This window comes from Carcharodon carcharias, chromosome 5, assembly GCF_017639515.1.
Source record: "Carcharodon carcharias isolate sCarCar2 chromosome 5, sCarCar2.pri, whole genome shotgun sequence".
NCBI classification, from domain to species: Eukaryota; Metazoa; Chordata; class Chondrichthyes; order Lamniformes; family Lamnidae; genus Carcharodon; species Carcharodon carcharias.
Window position 1 is genome coordinate 47475173 of NC_054471.1, and position 17050 is coordinate 47492222.

The 17050-nt window shown below is 39.3% G+C and overlaps 1 protein-coding gene across 1 annotated transcript in view; it reads left to right on the forward strand.

Annotated features, from left to right (window-relative positions):
• snx3 (sorting nexin 3) overlaps positions 1-17050 on the forward strand; it is a 39075-nt gene that overhangs the window by 19719 nt on the left and 2306 nt on the right. The window contains exons 2-3 of the mRNA XM_041188086.1: positions 8821-8916; positions 15461-15585. Coding sequence (XP_041044020.1) covers positions 8821-8916; positions 15461-15585 — 221 coding nt within the window. The remainder of the gene's footprint in view (positions 1-8820; positions 8917-15460; positions 15586-17050) is intronic.

A 17050-nucleotide genomic window follows, 5' to 3' on the forward strand; every position in this document is an offset into this window, starting at 1 on the left:
CTTGTGTATGTTCTTGTATTGAACTATTAATCCTGCTATGTTGAGCTGTCAAATCCTAGCTAACATTATGACCCCCATAGAGACCAATAACTTAAGATATTTGAATTCCCGGTGACCAGCCTAAAGGACTAGACTTCAAGTTTTAAGACTTCTACTGTAAAAACCAAAAGCAACATAAACTAAACATTACCTATTAGGCAGCACAAATGTTGTGCACAGCTGCACTGTGCTTCTGATAAGAGGTTAAATGGAGGTTCTGTATGTCACCTCAAATGGAAATAAGATTCCATGCTCCTATTTTAAGGAGCTGAGAAGTTCTCCTTGCTAATGGTAATTCAACCAATATCTCAAACATTACCTATTAAGCAAAGTCCCATGAGCAATGTGGCATGCCCAAATTGGTTGCAGTTTTAAACATTTGGGTTCAAAAACTCTGGGTTGTAAAGCTTTTCCTTGTGTAAGGTGAGTTTTAATCACTTAGCCTGATATTAACATTTAATTGTTAAACTGGCATCTTCTACAGAAATGCACCCCCAGCAGAGAGCACCTAGTTACTAATTTGATTCTACTCAACAGTGTGTTTTTCATTTTAATTTTCATTTCTAAAACTGAGTTACAAAGGCCAGGTTTATTATGAATTTTGATTTTTGGCAATTCAGTAGAATATGCAGATACTGATCATGGACACAAGCCTCTCCAGTAGCTTTTTATAACAAAAGGCTCTTTTGGCTGTCAAATGGAAAAACTTTTCTAGAGATTTTCTGTACCTAAGTAATGAACAATATCAGTATAATCAAGCTGTTCACCTGTGCATTGAATTTTCAATATTGCTGCAAGCATTCCACTCGATTCATGTTTTGTAAGGTTACCACTTAGTCTAAGACAACACTAGATTGAAAATAGCGCTTGAGTGCCTATTGAAAAAGCTGAAGCTTTGGAAAAAAAAAAGTGCATTGCCAAAATGTAATATTAAAGCAGGTCAAGCCTTGCTGTTGTACAAGATGGAAAAATAAAACTTTTGCTCAGTTGGGAAATAAGGCAAGAAGTATTTGTGCATTTGTTCACCTAGTATGTCACCATAGCAGAGGTTGATGTCAACCAATTGTCTTATGAAGTACACAGTAGTATTCTATTGACTGGACAATGCATAAATTTTGTTCCAAGTTTTGTGAATACTTTCACTTGAGTACCATTTTGGATGCTTGCTTATTTAAAGCTTAAACTGCTTTTAATATTTGAGGGGCAAGTGGCATGGAATGTTGGCCAGGTGCCTTTCTCTATTTCTTAAATCTTTGAACTTGAATATTTAAAGTGATTAAACATTTGTCTTAGTTTAGGCATTAAAGAGGACATCAAGTTTTTCCTAAACAAAAATAAAAATAACTGGAAAAACTCAGCAGGTCTGGCAGCATCTCTTCTGTTGAAGAATCATAAGGACTCGAAACGTTAACTGTATTCCTCTCAGCAGATGCTGCCATTCCTGAGTTTTTCCAGGTATTTTTATTTGTTTTGAATTTCCAGCATCTGCAGTTTTTTGCTTTTTCCAAGTTTTTCCTGTTGGAACAGCCCCTTTGCTGCAAGGCGTGAGATTGAGTTGCAACAGTTTACTATTGGGGTGTCTTCAGTAGAAATACTTGTGTAGAGGCTAGATCTCACAATGCACTCTCTCCAAATGCATTTCACTAATACAAATAAGCTGTAGCTGTTCAGTGTTGTCCTTGAAAGGTGTTCTGAAGCTTTAGTAAATTGCACCTTTTGAACTGCATGAGAAGCTTTACTAAGCTCTTCACCTTCCACTAAACATTGAAGCAAAGAAAACTGAGCAAGAACTCTTTCACTCTGCACCTTTGGAACCTGACTCATTTGAAAGCTATGTTCAGTGATTTAAGGCAATGCTGTCATGATTTTTTTTTTGGCCACTAGGATACAATGCACAATACTTGCCAGAAATTGTACTGTAGGATGCTTGTTTCAATGCTTTTATTGCATTGTCTTTTTTGTTTGGCTTTCCACTTCCCCACTACCAAACACAGCTGACTCTTCTGCAGACAGTGAATCGCCTGTTGATATAACCCCTTCTCGTTTAGATTCTACTACTTGGGAATTGAGATTTTAATTCTAAACCATTTTTATAGTTTAGAACTTAGTTGTGGCCTGGCGGGGTGGGGGGCAGGGGGGGAAAAGGAAGAGAAAGAGGCAGCCTAATATTTCCCTATAAACTTATTAGAAAAGACCTCTGCTTAAACTCATCCCTTTTTACTTAGTTCTGAAGGGTCATGAGGACTCGAAACATCAACTTTGTTCCTCTCTGCTGATGCTGCCAGACCTGAGTTTTTCCAGGTATTTCTGTTCCTCTTTGAGGACTGTCTGCAAGTACTCATTTTTCTGTTCCAGAGCTGTTGACCACTAGTAGGCAGGGATAGCATCTAATACACAAACCCCACAAATACATTCAAACACAATAGAATTGTTAAATACTAGAAAGTAAATTCTTATGAAACAAACCTCTGATCTGTTGGCATGCATGGATGTTTATGCACAAGATATCTTGCCCAGAATACATCTTCTGCTGGACATTTGCATCTTAAATGATTCCTTCTACCATTTTTCTTGGAGAGATTTTATATTTATTTGAACTTCATGACGTCAAACTTTGCTCTTGAAAGATATTGCTAAAGGGGCCAACCTGAAATACAGACTTCTTTCCCTTCTGTTGCACTGCCATGCATTTATTCTATTGGAAGTTTCTTACTTCTAACTAGACAAGTTTATTGCTTTTGATTTTGGATTGCTTCTCAACATGGGTTTGGGTCTTGTGTTTTCTCTTCAATGTAAAAAGCATTCAGTTTTAGAAGCAATAAGGTGTACTCTTTGTTTGTCAAGAGCTAACAAAGTTATTTTTGTACCCAATATTGATGGCATTTACTTTAAAGTATACTTTAAGAAAAGTCATAGACTTACTGTGACTTATTACCTTGTTTCCTGTCATCTGTAGCTCTAAGCATAATGAACATAAACTAAGCTAGTCATCTATTGGCTAAATTTGTTTAATGACTTGAAACAAACATCAAACTTTCCAATGTTAATGCTAGTTGAGATAGTTAATCCTTCCTCAGGCAGGACATAAGACACTGCTGTGTAGAGATGGTTAGTTGTTTTTGTGCTGAGGCAGCCAGCTATTGTGCTTACAGTATGGCCTGGAACTATTCGAGTCAAATTTTATTTGACCAGTCCCTGTTTTTGAAATGATGCAAATTTGTAGGCACCTATCATTTGATCAAAACAACCAATGTATCTGAAGTAATTTCTGTTAATCTGAATGGTAGAAGTTTATTGTCCTGGTTGAGATGAGCTCTTTAGGCTTAGTGGTCTCTTTGGACTTGAAGTTCCTCATTTTTAACTCTACTTCCCTGAATTGACTGCCTCCATTTGAGATGAGCAAAGACCCTGCAATACCAACTTGTGTAACACACCCCGGACTTCAAAAATCTATGTTAAGCACTTAATTTATGTAGAAATTTGAATGTTGTGCTACTATATTCTTGTACTGCTAGCTTGTTTTTGCTTTTGTCTAAATTGCTTTGTTACTTTGAATCACCAGGTATTTCCAATGCTCTGCCAAATCAACACGATTAAGGAATTTTTTTTGTGCTAATTTAAAAATAATTGCACTGGAAGCCAACCCTCAAACTAGCCCCAGATCAAATTTTCATTAATTTCCTCTTTTAAAGTTGCTGAAACTCTGCCCCGTTGCACCAGTTCATGAAAGATTTCATCTTGAGCAAAAAGCACTTTGGAAAGTTGTTCATTTGAGTGATTTATGGAAACTTTTGGGTGAGCCAATCAACTTGGTATAAAATTTCCACTTCTCTATGAGCAGGAGGTGAAGAGCTGTTCACATCCAGTCTTGAATATTGTGGTAAACTGCTAATTGAGAGCTGGAACTTGCATCAGAGCTTTTCTACTCTTGATGACACATCAGACTTTTAACTCTTTTCTAATAACCTGTCTAGGAACTAAAATTGATAACTTTTTAAAAAATGTATTAATGTGTTTCCTGGAAATGTTAGTGACATTCCACCTTTCCACGTTGTCAAAAATGGTTATGAAGTTTTGGGAAGTGCTGAATGTGAAATTCAACAAATGGCAAAGGAAGGAAAATCAAACCCTGTACAATTTTCATCAAAAGTACACAGATAAAATAGATAGTATTCAAAATTGTATGAGATGGGGATGACAGCCATTATATTTGGATTGTATTTTTTGCAATTCTTAGCACTCCATGCTTGGTATTTCCATGGGTGTCCACCTCCCTCATTGTTATTAAAGTTACCATCCAGCTAGACTACATCAGCTTCAGTCCTGCACTGAGACTCCTATATACTTTCCTAGCACAATTTTCTAAGCAAAGTGAGAATGGATTTGTCCGCTTGCTAACCAAAGGGGCATTGAGGCCACTTGTAACAACAATAATTGCTGGCTGTGATCATTTATAGTTCAGCTCAACACATGAGGATGGAACCAGAGACGTTCTTGTCTGCTTTGTTGCTTAGTTAAATAACCATCCAACATCAGGCCCTGAATGTTGGATTTCTAAATGGCATTTTTTTAAAGCAAGGTCAGCTAAAGATTAGTGCCATAAAGCTAGAGCACAAGTGAAGTTATTGCACTTCGACAATAGACTAGATGTCTTCTGCCTTTTTTTCCCTGTCGATGGGTGAATAAAGAATGAGTGAAAGGTGTCAGAAGTTCAAAAAGGAAATTTTCAAGGCAAATTAATATGGATTATCCTCTCCAGTCAAACATTGTACCTGTAACCATAATCTGTTCCAGGGATTAACTTTTATTATAGACTTCCGTGCCCACAGGTAAAAACTCTCAGGGGAGGCTTTTTAGCTAGGTTGATCTTTACACCAAGTAAAATAGAAGCTAATCTCTTTGTAATTTGAGAGAAGGTATTTAAAATGCACGGTCCCATTTTTACATCAGTATTGTAAAGGTTTTGTTCAAAGACCCAATGGTTTGTCAAGGTGAGGAAGGGCAAGTTTAGGTTTTAATAAAAAAAAAACTAATGGGTGAAATTAGATAACTTTAATCCAGTGTCCAATTGGTGCAAATGAACTGCTTGCTGGCTTTAAAAGAGAGCATGTATGACTATGTAGACAGTTTTCTACACAAATCCATGAATGTAGCAGGACCCTTCTAGTCAGAACTGTTGTTCAGGCAATTGAATAATTTGGTTAAATGTGTTAAATTTTGTTTAATTTGCTGACTCAGCATTTGGAGCCAGGACAGGGTGGACTAATGAGTGTTCAAGAGAGGAATCAAGCTTGGAGTCTTGTCAAAGCAATTAGATTAAACTCTCAAATTGATGATTATACAAACTATTAAAACAAAGTTCAGTAATCAATTATTTGTTGTATTTAAATTATAGCTTGTTTCCTATAGTCTCAAATGTAAACCTGTCTGGCTGTCTTATGGCTTGAATTTTCTTCAATCAGATCTTGACTTCAAGTCTTAAGGCACTCTTTAATGATTTTTGTCTTGAAGTATGGTTTTTGTTTACCTAGATACTGTGCTGACTTCCCAAATTTAGCATTCAAAGTTAATGCACTGGCTTCAAGTTCAGAAAATGCTGGGAATCATCAACTTGCATTATATAAATAAAGCATCCCAAGGAGCTTCACAGGAGTAATAAGCCAAAATATGACCGCTACAAAAGAGATTGGGTCAGATGACATCAAAGTAGACTTCAAGAAAGTGAGGTGGAGAGGGTTTAGGAGGGAATGGTTGGCTGGCAACCTCCTTTAACCTGAAGAGCTTTTTAAAAAGACTAAAATGAAAACTAAACTATTGGGAGCTGCAAGATGGAAATTTGGCACTTAAAGTAAATACTTGGCAAGTGCCTCTGGAATGCATAATTTACAAGTAAAATGTATCATTTATGCACTGTATATACTTCAGTAATCTATCCTGTGTAAATGTCAGCTGTGACTTTTGGCAAAAAAATCCTTTTTTTTCATCTTGTGCAGAAGTCAACCCCAGCTTTTGAGGGATAGCAGATAAATAGAAACTTGTAGAATTGGTGATCAGGGTGAGAGTTGAGACCACAAATTATAACTGGGGCTCAATGGAAACAAACTGGAATTGAAGTTAATTATTACATAGCAATATGACTAACTGATTTGGGAATTCAAATGAAGTAAATACAAAATCCTTGAATGCAGAAGAAATTAGAGTATTTTCAGTTAAATGTTAATGGAAATCTGCAACACTTGCTGCCACAGTTCTTGAGTTCTGTCCACCCTGCCTTCCAGTGAGATCCTGAGTAGCCCCCATTTTTTTTTTTATGGTGGAGTCTCTTTAATGACCCTGGAGGGAAGGTGAATCTGCCAGCAGAGTGGGCAGGGTGCTGACCCTCCATGTTCCACTGCCATGTCATAGGTAGCCTCGAACTCCATCTGCCTCCCCAGCTCAGTTGCCTCTATTTGTCCACCCGCCCCCCCTCCCCTCTAGCCTGTCTGAGTAGGCAGTCTTACCACCTCCCTGGCTCCCCCCCTCCTTTTCTTAAAGGGTGATAGGCACTCTGCCTTCCACTAACTCCTTTTTAAAAAACTCCACCGCTTTACATTTTAATCCCTTCCTTTCTCTTTTTGTTTCCCCTTTTGTCTTTTGACACCAACTTAATAAGGAATAAGTTTATTCCACCCTCAATATTGAACAGGTCAACCCCCTACTTTTTGCCTAAAACTTTGACCCATAAAACTCTTACCATATATAGTGTAAAAGATTCAATAAGAAAATCAAGGTAGACCTAATGTTTTTCAAATTTTTACTAATTTGAGTAAAGCCATCAATTTAAGATATGTAGAATTAAGAATTTCTTCGATTATGGATTCTTGAAATCTGTTCCTCCAAATCAGGCTCTAAACATAACTGAGGTATAGCTATACCATCTCAAATTTATTTTAAGTAATCATTTGAAGCCATAATTAGGCTTTTCTCCCCACAAGAAGAAAGCCATGTTTAAATTTTGGCCAGTTTTCATGTTAATGTGAGCCAACTGGAAAAGGTTGGGATCTGCAAATGAGATGTCGGTTGCAGACCCTGGTTTAGGGCCTAGGCAACTGAAAGCACTGGTGGAGCAATTAAAATCAAGGATGTTTGCAGCCAGGATTAGGTGGATGCATCTTGAGCTGTGGGCTGGATGAAATTGGGTGTGGGAGGGGTGAAGCCAGAGCAGGATTTGAAAACTAGGATTAAAAATAGACATGAAGGTCAGTGAGCACATGTGGTAGGGGAATGGGACTTGATATAAGTTTAAAAACATGGGTGTGGAGTTTTGGATGAAGAAGTTTTGAGGGTAGAATGAATCCAACCAGGAGTGAGTTGGAATAATCAAGTCGAGGTAACAAAGGCATAAATGAGGGTTTCAGCAGCCATGAGCTGAGACATGAATAAAATTGGGCAATGTTATGGTGGTGGAAATAGATAGTCTTTGTGTGGTTGGAAGCACTTTAGTCAAAACGGCACCAAGGTTATGAGCAAGTTGGTTTAATCTGTCAGCCAAAGGGATAGGGCCAATAACTAGGGAATTGGGTTTAGAGAGGACAGGACGATGGCTTCACTTTTCCCAATATTTGAAGGCAACTTCTCGCTCAGTACTGTATCAGATCAGCAATCTTAATTTTGCAACAGTAGAGGAGTTGAGGTGAAGAGGTAGGGGAATCCATGTACATCTTTAAATTGCAAAAGGCAGCATGTAGATTAGAAATACAAGGAAGGATACCCATTATTGGATAATAAAACCAACACCCATCTGCTTGTGTGTGGGCCTAAGATCCCATTCTCCTGTTTACAAAATGATTTTCCTGTTGTCTGGGACAAGTTTCCCTATATCCTATTAAAAATAGATCAGCTGGTCTGCTTTTTACTTTATCTTACTCTGTGCCATTGGATACTGTGTGCCTACAATATGCACACCAAAAGCAATTCACTGAATGTAAAACATTGAATCTTGTTTTAAGATATCTTGGGTATTGGATAAATATCAGTGGTCAGGAATCTCCAATACGTGCCTCCTAAAGATTCTGGGAAGTGGTGAAGTTTGAACAAGACCTTGGTTAGGTTGCAGTTCTGTAGGATAAGGGCTGTGGAAAAGGTGCAACACTGCATGGCTTCTTATCCTAAAGAATCTACTGTACTTGCAGGAACTCATTTGATGGAGCTGACATAAGTGTCGGGCATATTGTTTGAGGGGAAATTCCTATTTGTATCCATTTGAATTGAACATTGATTTGGATTAATCCTAGGGCAAGAAATTTATTTCCATTGCAGGGCTTACAATTTAGAATTTGTTTCACCATTTTATTTGACTTTCTTTCACTCTCCTCCAATGACTCCTTTTTCTCTTGCCCTCATTGCTGTTATCTGCTTGCACTTTCAAAAAGTTGAAGTGCATTTGAGTTGAAAGGTGCGGAAAAATGTGTAAGAGATATCAAGACTTGGCTCTGACTCATTTTAACCTCTTGTCTATCTAATCCCACATGATTATCCCTTAATATTTTAATGCCATTTCTCTTCCACCTACATCTTGAATGGGGAGAAGGGGAAATCTTAAATGTCTTGATACAAGAGTGACACACTCCTGACTTTTTAAAATAATACCAGTGTTTTTTAAAGGCTGCGCATCTTCCAAAATATCAACCGCCAACTATTTTCATTGTACATTAACTGTCCTTGGAAATATCATTCAGTTTCTTTTCACTGACTGCACCATTTTAAGTTCCTGATTGAACATTTTGGATCTTTATTTTTCAGACTAATCTCCCAATATTCAAGCTGAAGGAATCTTCTGTCAGAAGAAGGTACAGTGACTTTGAGTGGCTGAGAAATGAGCTTGAAAGGGAAAGTAAGGTAAAACTGGTTTTTCTCTACTATTTTGATGTTTAGATGAATATTCAAATTAGCAGCTTTTGACTGAACTTGGTTCTCTAGCAGACTTCTTTGTCTTGCCACCACTGTCTCCACCTCAAAGGAGGAATATACATTATGCCCAAATGACTGAACTCGAGGCCCCAGTATTTGATTTATTTGGATGTCCCATTTTGTCAAACTGCCATATAGGATACATCACTTGATTTTTTGCAGCCCCCCACCTATCTAACTCAGTTTTTAAACCTGTAGTACTATCAAAATGTCATTTGAAACTTCTGAACAGAGAACTGAATTGCCAGTCAGCTGAATTATCATTTTGTAATCTATTTTTGGATTTTTCTGTTTTTGGGTGTGGAGCATGATAATCTTGTACCTGTGGGTCATGATCCTTAGTCGATTGGAGATTGTAACAATGTTCCAAATATTGATGCATTCAATCCTGCCTCAGCAGGGGACAGGTCATTGTTACGAAATATTAACAAGACATTTTCGATGGTCAGTTAATCAGGAGCAGATTAAGAGGAAGGTAGGCTCCATGTAGCTGAAGTGTTGCTGTTGTGCTTTGATGGGGCTGGAGCTCAGAAACCCTGGGAGATGTTAGCAGCTCTGTGCTGGGGAGAGTTGGGACTCTGAGGCCCAGGACAGTGGTCTTTTCAGAGCAGCTAGAGTGCTAGGGTCATGTCAGTGATTCATTGATAGCTCTGTGATGCAGACATTTGAGGCAAAGAGTCTTTTAAGCAGCAGTTCTCTACTGTAGAGCTGGTGATCAGATGGCTGCATTCCAGCATCTAAGATTAGGAGGCAAGCAGTCAATGGGGTGTCCTGAGTTGGAGTTGCTGTTGAGGGAAATCAGAGGCTCTATACTCAAGGTAGGAGCTTAAAATCCCTTGAGGAAGAAGGTTTTAGAGTTTTTGTGATCCACAGTGATTAGACATGTGGGTGTGTTGCTGAGAATTTGTGGTTGTCATTTAGTGTAGTTTGTGATGTATTCAACCAGTTGTTAATTCATGTTGTCTGTTTATTTCTGGATGTTAGAGTATAAGATAGTATGGACAGTTTGCTCTGACTGAATAGTAAAATTCTTTTTTATTTAAAACCTTGGAATCTGTGGCTTTATTCTTAAGTAAGTAACTGGATTTCAAATTTGTCTACTTGTAACAGTTACTAGTCCCTAACCAGATCAAACAGAAATTTGGGAGTCTTGAACAGTGTCATAGGGGTTGTCTGGTGATGTAATTCATTTTAATGCTCATATTTAGGCTTAAAGTCTTCCTTTGCATGGAACAGTGATTTGAATTGCTATTAGCCTCGTAATCCATTAACTTGTGAAATTTAAAGCATCTGAGTTGAGGTTTACTGTGCCTATACAAATGCTATTTTGAAGAAGTGCACAAATTAAACCAGACTCTTGGGTAGTGAGAGAACTTGAAGTGTTCTTTAGTGTTTTTTTTTCAGTTCATGAGTATTAACTGAAGGTGTATTTATACTGCAGATATTGATGTATTTTGATACTGCCTGGCTACAGTTGGGATTCTCTAGGTTCAGCAGGAATGTATGCATGCACAGCTCTCTGGATGGAGCAGCTCAACTGCTGATGACCTGATGCCCAGCACAATTGTATTCGACCTGTAACTTGGCATATCCTTCCTCTACTGATACCAACAAGCCAGGATCAGCCCTGGTTCCATGAGTTCAGGGAGCACAAAAGAGGCATCAGACATAGCCCTGTGATGTAGCTTCCAGATTGGCACTTCATTTCAGCTATGTGCATACTTGGACAGTGGAAGCTGCCTGCCATAGATGAGCTAAATGATCCATGACCAATGACTCAGATCAAAGCTCTACAGTCTTGCCATATTCAGTCATGATTGGACAGCTAAACAACTAATCAGAGGTGGCAACTCCACAAATGTCCCTGGGGTGAGGGTGTTCCACATCAGTGCAAAAGAAAAAGCTAAAGCATTTACAGCCATCCTCAGATGGCAGTACAGAATAGATGATCTGTCTCTGCCTCATGAGTGCCAACATCACATGCTGGTTGTCAGCTAATTTGATTCACTCCGTGATACCAGGAAATGGTAGAAGGCACTGGATATAGCAATGCTGATGGGCCCTTACAACACTTCAGCATTAGTACTTGTGCTCCAGAGCTAGCCAGAGGCCCAGTCAAGCTGTTCAGTACAGATGTTCAGTACAACTACAACACTGACATTTACCCATAATGTGGAAAAGTGTCCAAGTATATCCAGTCTACAAAAAAGGGTAACTCCAATCTGGCCAACTGTTGCCCCATCAGTCTACTCATCAGCAAAATGATGGAAGGTGTCACCAAGTGCAGTCTGGTGGTACTTTGCAACAACCTGCTTACAGATGCTCACTTGGGTTCCTCCAGGGAACTTGGCTCCTGACCTCATTACAGCCTTGGTCCAAACATGGGCAAAAGAGCTGAACTTGAGCTGAGAGTGACTGTCCTTGACATCAAGACAGCATTTGACAGTGTGGCATTGAGGAGCCCTTGTACAGTTGAAGTCAGTGCTAATTGATTGGAGTCATACCTAGCACAAACAGGTTTTTGGAGGCTTGTCATTTCTGCCCCAGAGAAAACTGTCTTAGGTAACTCCTGCAATTTGCTAGATCTGACCATTTTTTAAAGTGCCAGGCAAAGATCATCTCAAAGAGAATCTAAGTGTAATAATCTTCCCTTGACATTCAATATCATTACCATTGCTGAATCCCTCCCCATAAACATCCTGGGGATGACCATTGACCAGAAACTGACCTGGTCCAGCCACGTTAATATAGTACTGTGGCAACACCAAGTCACAAACCATCCTGACTTGGAAGTATCACTAGTCAACTTCCTTTGGTCGCAGCGCTTTGGGTGTACCTACATCAAGGCAGCTCACCACCTTGAGGTCATTAGGGATAGGTAATCATTTTTGCCAGTGCTGTCATCCCATGAAAGAATTAAAGTGGGTAGGAGTGTCTTTTTTTAAAAATTTGTTCATGGGATGTGGTGTCACTGACTAGGCCAGCATTTATTGACACTCCCTAACTGACCTTGGTGGTGGTGAGCTGCCTTGAACTGCTGCAGTACATGGTGTAGGTACATCTACAGTGCTGTTAGGGAGTTCCAGGATTTTGACCCAGCAACAGTGAAGGAACAGTGATGTGTTTCCAACTTGGGATGGCAAGTGGCTTGGAGGTGAACTTCCAGGTGGTGTTCTCATGTCTGCTGCCCTTGTCCTTCTAGATGGTGTTGGTCATATGTTTGGAAGGTGCTGTCTAAAGAGGCTTGGTGTTCCTGCAGTGTATCTTGCAGATGCTGTACACTTCTGCCACTCAGTGGTGGAGAGTGTGGATGGGGTGCCAATCAAGCGGGCTGTTTTGTTCTAGATGTCAGCCGTTATGGTGTTGGAGCTGCACTCATGCAGAGTATTGCACCACACTCCTGACTTATACCTTGTAGGCAATGCATGGGCTTTGAATCAGGTGAATTTCTGCCTGCAGAATTCTCAGCCTCTGACTTGCTCTTGTAGCCACAGTATTTATATGGCTGGTTTGGTTTCTGGTCAGTGGTTACCTCTAGGATGTTAGTGAGAGCTTCAGTGATAATGTCATTGCAAGTCAAGGGGAGATGAACATATGAACAAGGAACCGGATTAGGCCATTCAGCCCCTCAAGCCTGCTCCTCCATTTAATAAGATCATGGCTGAGCTTCATCTGCATCCTGCTATCCCAGAACCTATCACCCCCTTGCTTATCAAGAATCTATCCACCTCTGCCTTAAAATTCAAAGATCCTGCTTCCTTTTCAGGAAGAGCTCATGACCCTCAAAAAATTTCACCTAGTCTGTTAAAGTAAGGGGTTGCCCATTTTAAAAAGTGACCCCTAGTTCCAGATTCTCCAAGAGGAAACATCCTCTCCACATCCACCCAGTCAAGTCCCCTCAGTATCTTATGTTTCAATCAACTTGCCTCTTACTTTTCTAAACTCCAGTGGATACAAGCCTAACCTGTCCATCTGTTGCTCAGGACAACCTGCCCATTCCAGGCATTTAGCCTGGTATGGTGACCAATACTATACAGTACTCCAGATGTGGTGTCTCTAGTGCTCTGTATAACTGAAGCATAACCTCCCTACTTTTGTATTCATTCCTTTTGCAATAAATGATATTCTACTAGCTTTCCTGATTACTTGCATACTAGCCTTTTGCGGTTCGTGCATTAAGACACTCAGATCCCCCTGCATCTGAGCTCTGCAATCTCTCCTTTTCAATAATATGCTTTTATTCTTCCTGCCAAAATGGACAATTTCACATTTTCCACATAATCCATTTGCCAGATCTTTGCCCACTCACTTAACCTATCTATCTTTTTGTAGCCTCCTTTGTCCTCTTGAGTTTACTTTCCTACCTATCTTTGTCATCAGCAAATAGATGCCCAATCACTTGATCCAAGTCACTTAAATAAATTGTAAACAGTTGAGGTCCCAGCACTGATACCTGTGGCACACAACTCATTACATCTTGCCAACCTGAGACCCATTTATGCCTAATCTCTGTTTCCTGTTAGCCAGCCAATCTTCCATACATGCCAGTATGTTACCCCCTATACATGTGCTTTTATTTTCCACAATAACCTTTTGAGGCACTTTGCTTTTCCAGAAGGCATTTGATACAGTACATCCACCAGTCCCCCTTTATCCATAGACATTACTACTTCAAAGAACTCCAGTAAGTTGGTTAAACCTGATTTCCCTTAACAAAACCTTTTGTTGACTTTGCCTGATTACCTTGAACTTATCCAAGAGCCGTGCTTTAGCTGCTTTAATAATAGCATACATTTTCCCTATGACAGACTTTAAGCTAACTGGCCTGTAGTTTCCTGCTTTGTCTCCCTCTTCTCTCATTGTTCAATGCCCAGCACTTATGTGGCATGAATGATACTTGCTTAATTAGCCCAAGCCTGAATGTTGGCCAGGCCTCACTACATATGAGTGTGGACTGCTTCAGTAACTGAGGAGTTACAAAAGTGCAATGTTCAGCACCAATCATTGAACATCCCCCACATATGACCTCATCATGGATGGAAGGTCAGTGGTGATGCAGCTGATGTTTAGGCTCAGGGCACTCCCCTGAGGAACTCTGCAATGATGTCCTGGAACTGACATGATTGAGCTCCAACCACCTTCCGTTGTGCTATGACTCCAGCCAGTGGAGAGTCTCTCTTTCTTTCCCTCTCCTCCCCCACCCCCCTCCTCCCCTCCCCCCCCCGCCCCCCCCCCCCCACCACCACCACCACCAATCCTCATTGACTCCAGTTTTGCTAGGGCACCTTGATGCCATACTTGGTCAAATGCTGCCTTGATGCCAAGGGCTGTCTCACTCCTCACCTCTAGTTCAATTCTTTTGTCCATATGTGTGAAGTTCCAGGAGATCAAACGGAGCCTTAGCACTTTTATTTAAAATCCATGCCTTAACCAAGTGGTGAGACTACTTCCTCCTGGGCATTCTTAACCAGTCCCTTCCAAATTCAGCCAAGAATCAAACTAAGTTGAATCCTTACAACTGGACAAGTAATTGTTTAAGCACTTGTCTACATGTATTATGAATACCCTCTTTAGGTTGAGGACGCAGTAATATAATTGAGCAAGCAGTAATGTGGAAGGATGAAATGTGTTTTATTTAGCAAGGTGACCTGTAAGTTGTGTGGTGTGATCTCTTTTTTTATAAACATCCTCATTTTGGTTAGAATTTCTATTCAACTTCTCCCAATAAATTCAAATTTCAACATTTATGGTTTGTATGAACCAAGTGAAATTAAATGTTTTTTCAACTTGTTTCATTTCCCTTCGCTGCCTTTTGAACTGAATAAGATTTTCAGTAAAGAACCAAAATGGTTTCATAGGATTAACTTTTATTGTAAACTCGGCCTCTGCTTATCTGACTAAATCCATTTGTTCCTGGTATTGTGGAACATGATTTTGGCTTCATTTAATTCCTTGATTAACTTGAGCAATGGTTGAACAGCTGCTGCAATGGGAAACATTTGGGAAAGTACAAGTTAGCATGCATAAAAAGTAGTTCCCATTTCTGCCAAAATTTTGGAGAATAACATCATGAAATATCAACAACACTAATCAAAAGCCAGTTCAAATATTTTCTAGCAGTTAATGTAACTATCACTTAGTGCTTGGTTTCATGCTGGTTGACATAAAGGGGAACTGCTTTAGCTTGATCTGCACTTGATTTGGACTTGTGCAGTACAATTGTTATACTTTGAATATCCATGCCACATAGTTGATCTGACTGAACTTCTGAATGTTGAGACAAGTGAACACAATGGTGTGCTGTAAGCCATCTCGCATTGCTGAAGCAGAAATCAATTTTTTTAGGCAGGCAATGCCTCACTGTTCCATGACACAGCTTTGGATGCTTGATCCATTAATTTCCCTAACTGGAAATGGTTTGTGCAATACACTTGTTATGCTTCTATGATTTCAAAGCTTTTTTTCACCTTAGGTTGTGGTGCCACCATTACCTGGCAAAGCACTGTTTCGTCAGCTTCCTTTTAGAGGTGATGATGGAATCTTTGACGATAGTTTTATAGAAGAAAGAAGACAAGGACTTGAACAGTTCATTAACAAGTGAGCAATGCTTCCCTCTTTCTATGGTTTCTGCATTTTGTGGATAGTGGTAAATATATCCAAGGGAAATGTTGCAGTTCATTTGCTGTTTCAAATTGAGGACTCTGGATTTTGTCTTAATTGCTACTAAAATGATGAAAATCAGCAGTTCAAAAACATAAACAGAATTACCTGGAAAAACTCAGCAGGTCTGGCAGCATCGGCGGAGAAGAAAAGAGTTGACGTTTCGAGTCCTCATGACCCTTCGACAGAACTTGAAAAAACATTTTTGTTCAAAAACATGTTCTACAAGAATGAAAGATAACACTGATGCAGGATAATTTTTTTTACTTTCAGAATGATTCCAGTATGAGGCTGAGCGCATGAGGGGTCTAGATGAGTTTTTAGTTTTGTTGTTTTCCATGCATAATTTATGTAAATTGCCATTAACATTCTGTTGCTTTTTTAAAGTCTTGTGCTTTTTTTCCCACTCACGTACTTATCTTTGGTCTAAGGTGGTCTTCATTTAAAGTGAACAATAAAAAGTTTATACCTACAATTATTTGTGATTGTAGTTGCCATCTGTTTCATGTGTAAATGTGGCATGGCTATAGTTCTGAATAGTGAAGCTTGACAAGAAATGTGTTAATTCCCATTTAGAGCATATAACAGATGTATTTAAAACCTTTACCAAATGATCAAGGATTGGGGAAATGGAAAAGGTAGTTGAAAATGGGTATATTTGTTACATGGTCTCACTCTTTCAACATGCAGATTAAGTCTCATTGGGTGAAATGTCAAAACATTGGCATTTTGTTTCTAATTGAAGGCTTCCTGGAAGCTTATCTACTCCTGATTATTTCAGCATTAATTTGGTTACCTCAGTTCATGTCTTGGGCAAAAGCCTTCATGTAATGAAAATCTATGATGTGCATTGTTGCTAATTGAGAGAGTTTTTTATTGCCTGTGTACTGGTGCCTGAACAGTACAGGCTGAAGAGATTGGTTGTCTACCATTACTTGTACATGTGAAGTGTTCTTGGGTTTCAAGCTGTAATTGATTTTTTTTTTTGTCTTCGATACTTGCTCTTAACTTGTATTTTCTTCAAAAAAACAATCCTTGTCCCATTCTAATGTGGAAAAAATTAATAACTTTAATTTTGAGGGTGATCTAAGCAATTTTGGAGGACAGTATGCAAATGTATCCTGAGCAAGAGGGAGAAATGAAGGTCAACACTGGGGGCTTTTGAAGCAACAGACTGGGAAAAAAAAAAGCCCTTCCACATTCCAGGGGTTAGGCAGACCTATAGGGAAATGTCTTGTACTTTGTTAAATTGTCTACAGATGTCCTTTTTGAAAAAAGGTCACCAATAAATCAGGAGTTGGAAATCAAAGATTGAAAACTATACATTTACCCAAAATCATCCTAATTGATGGAGCATTCTGTAAGGGTGCATGCTCTGATGTAACTGGTGTGATTTCAATGC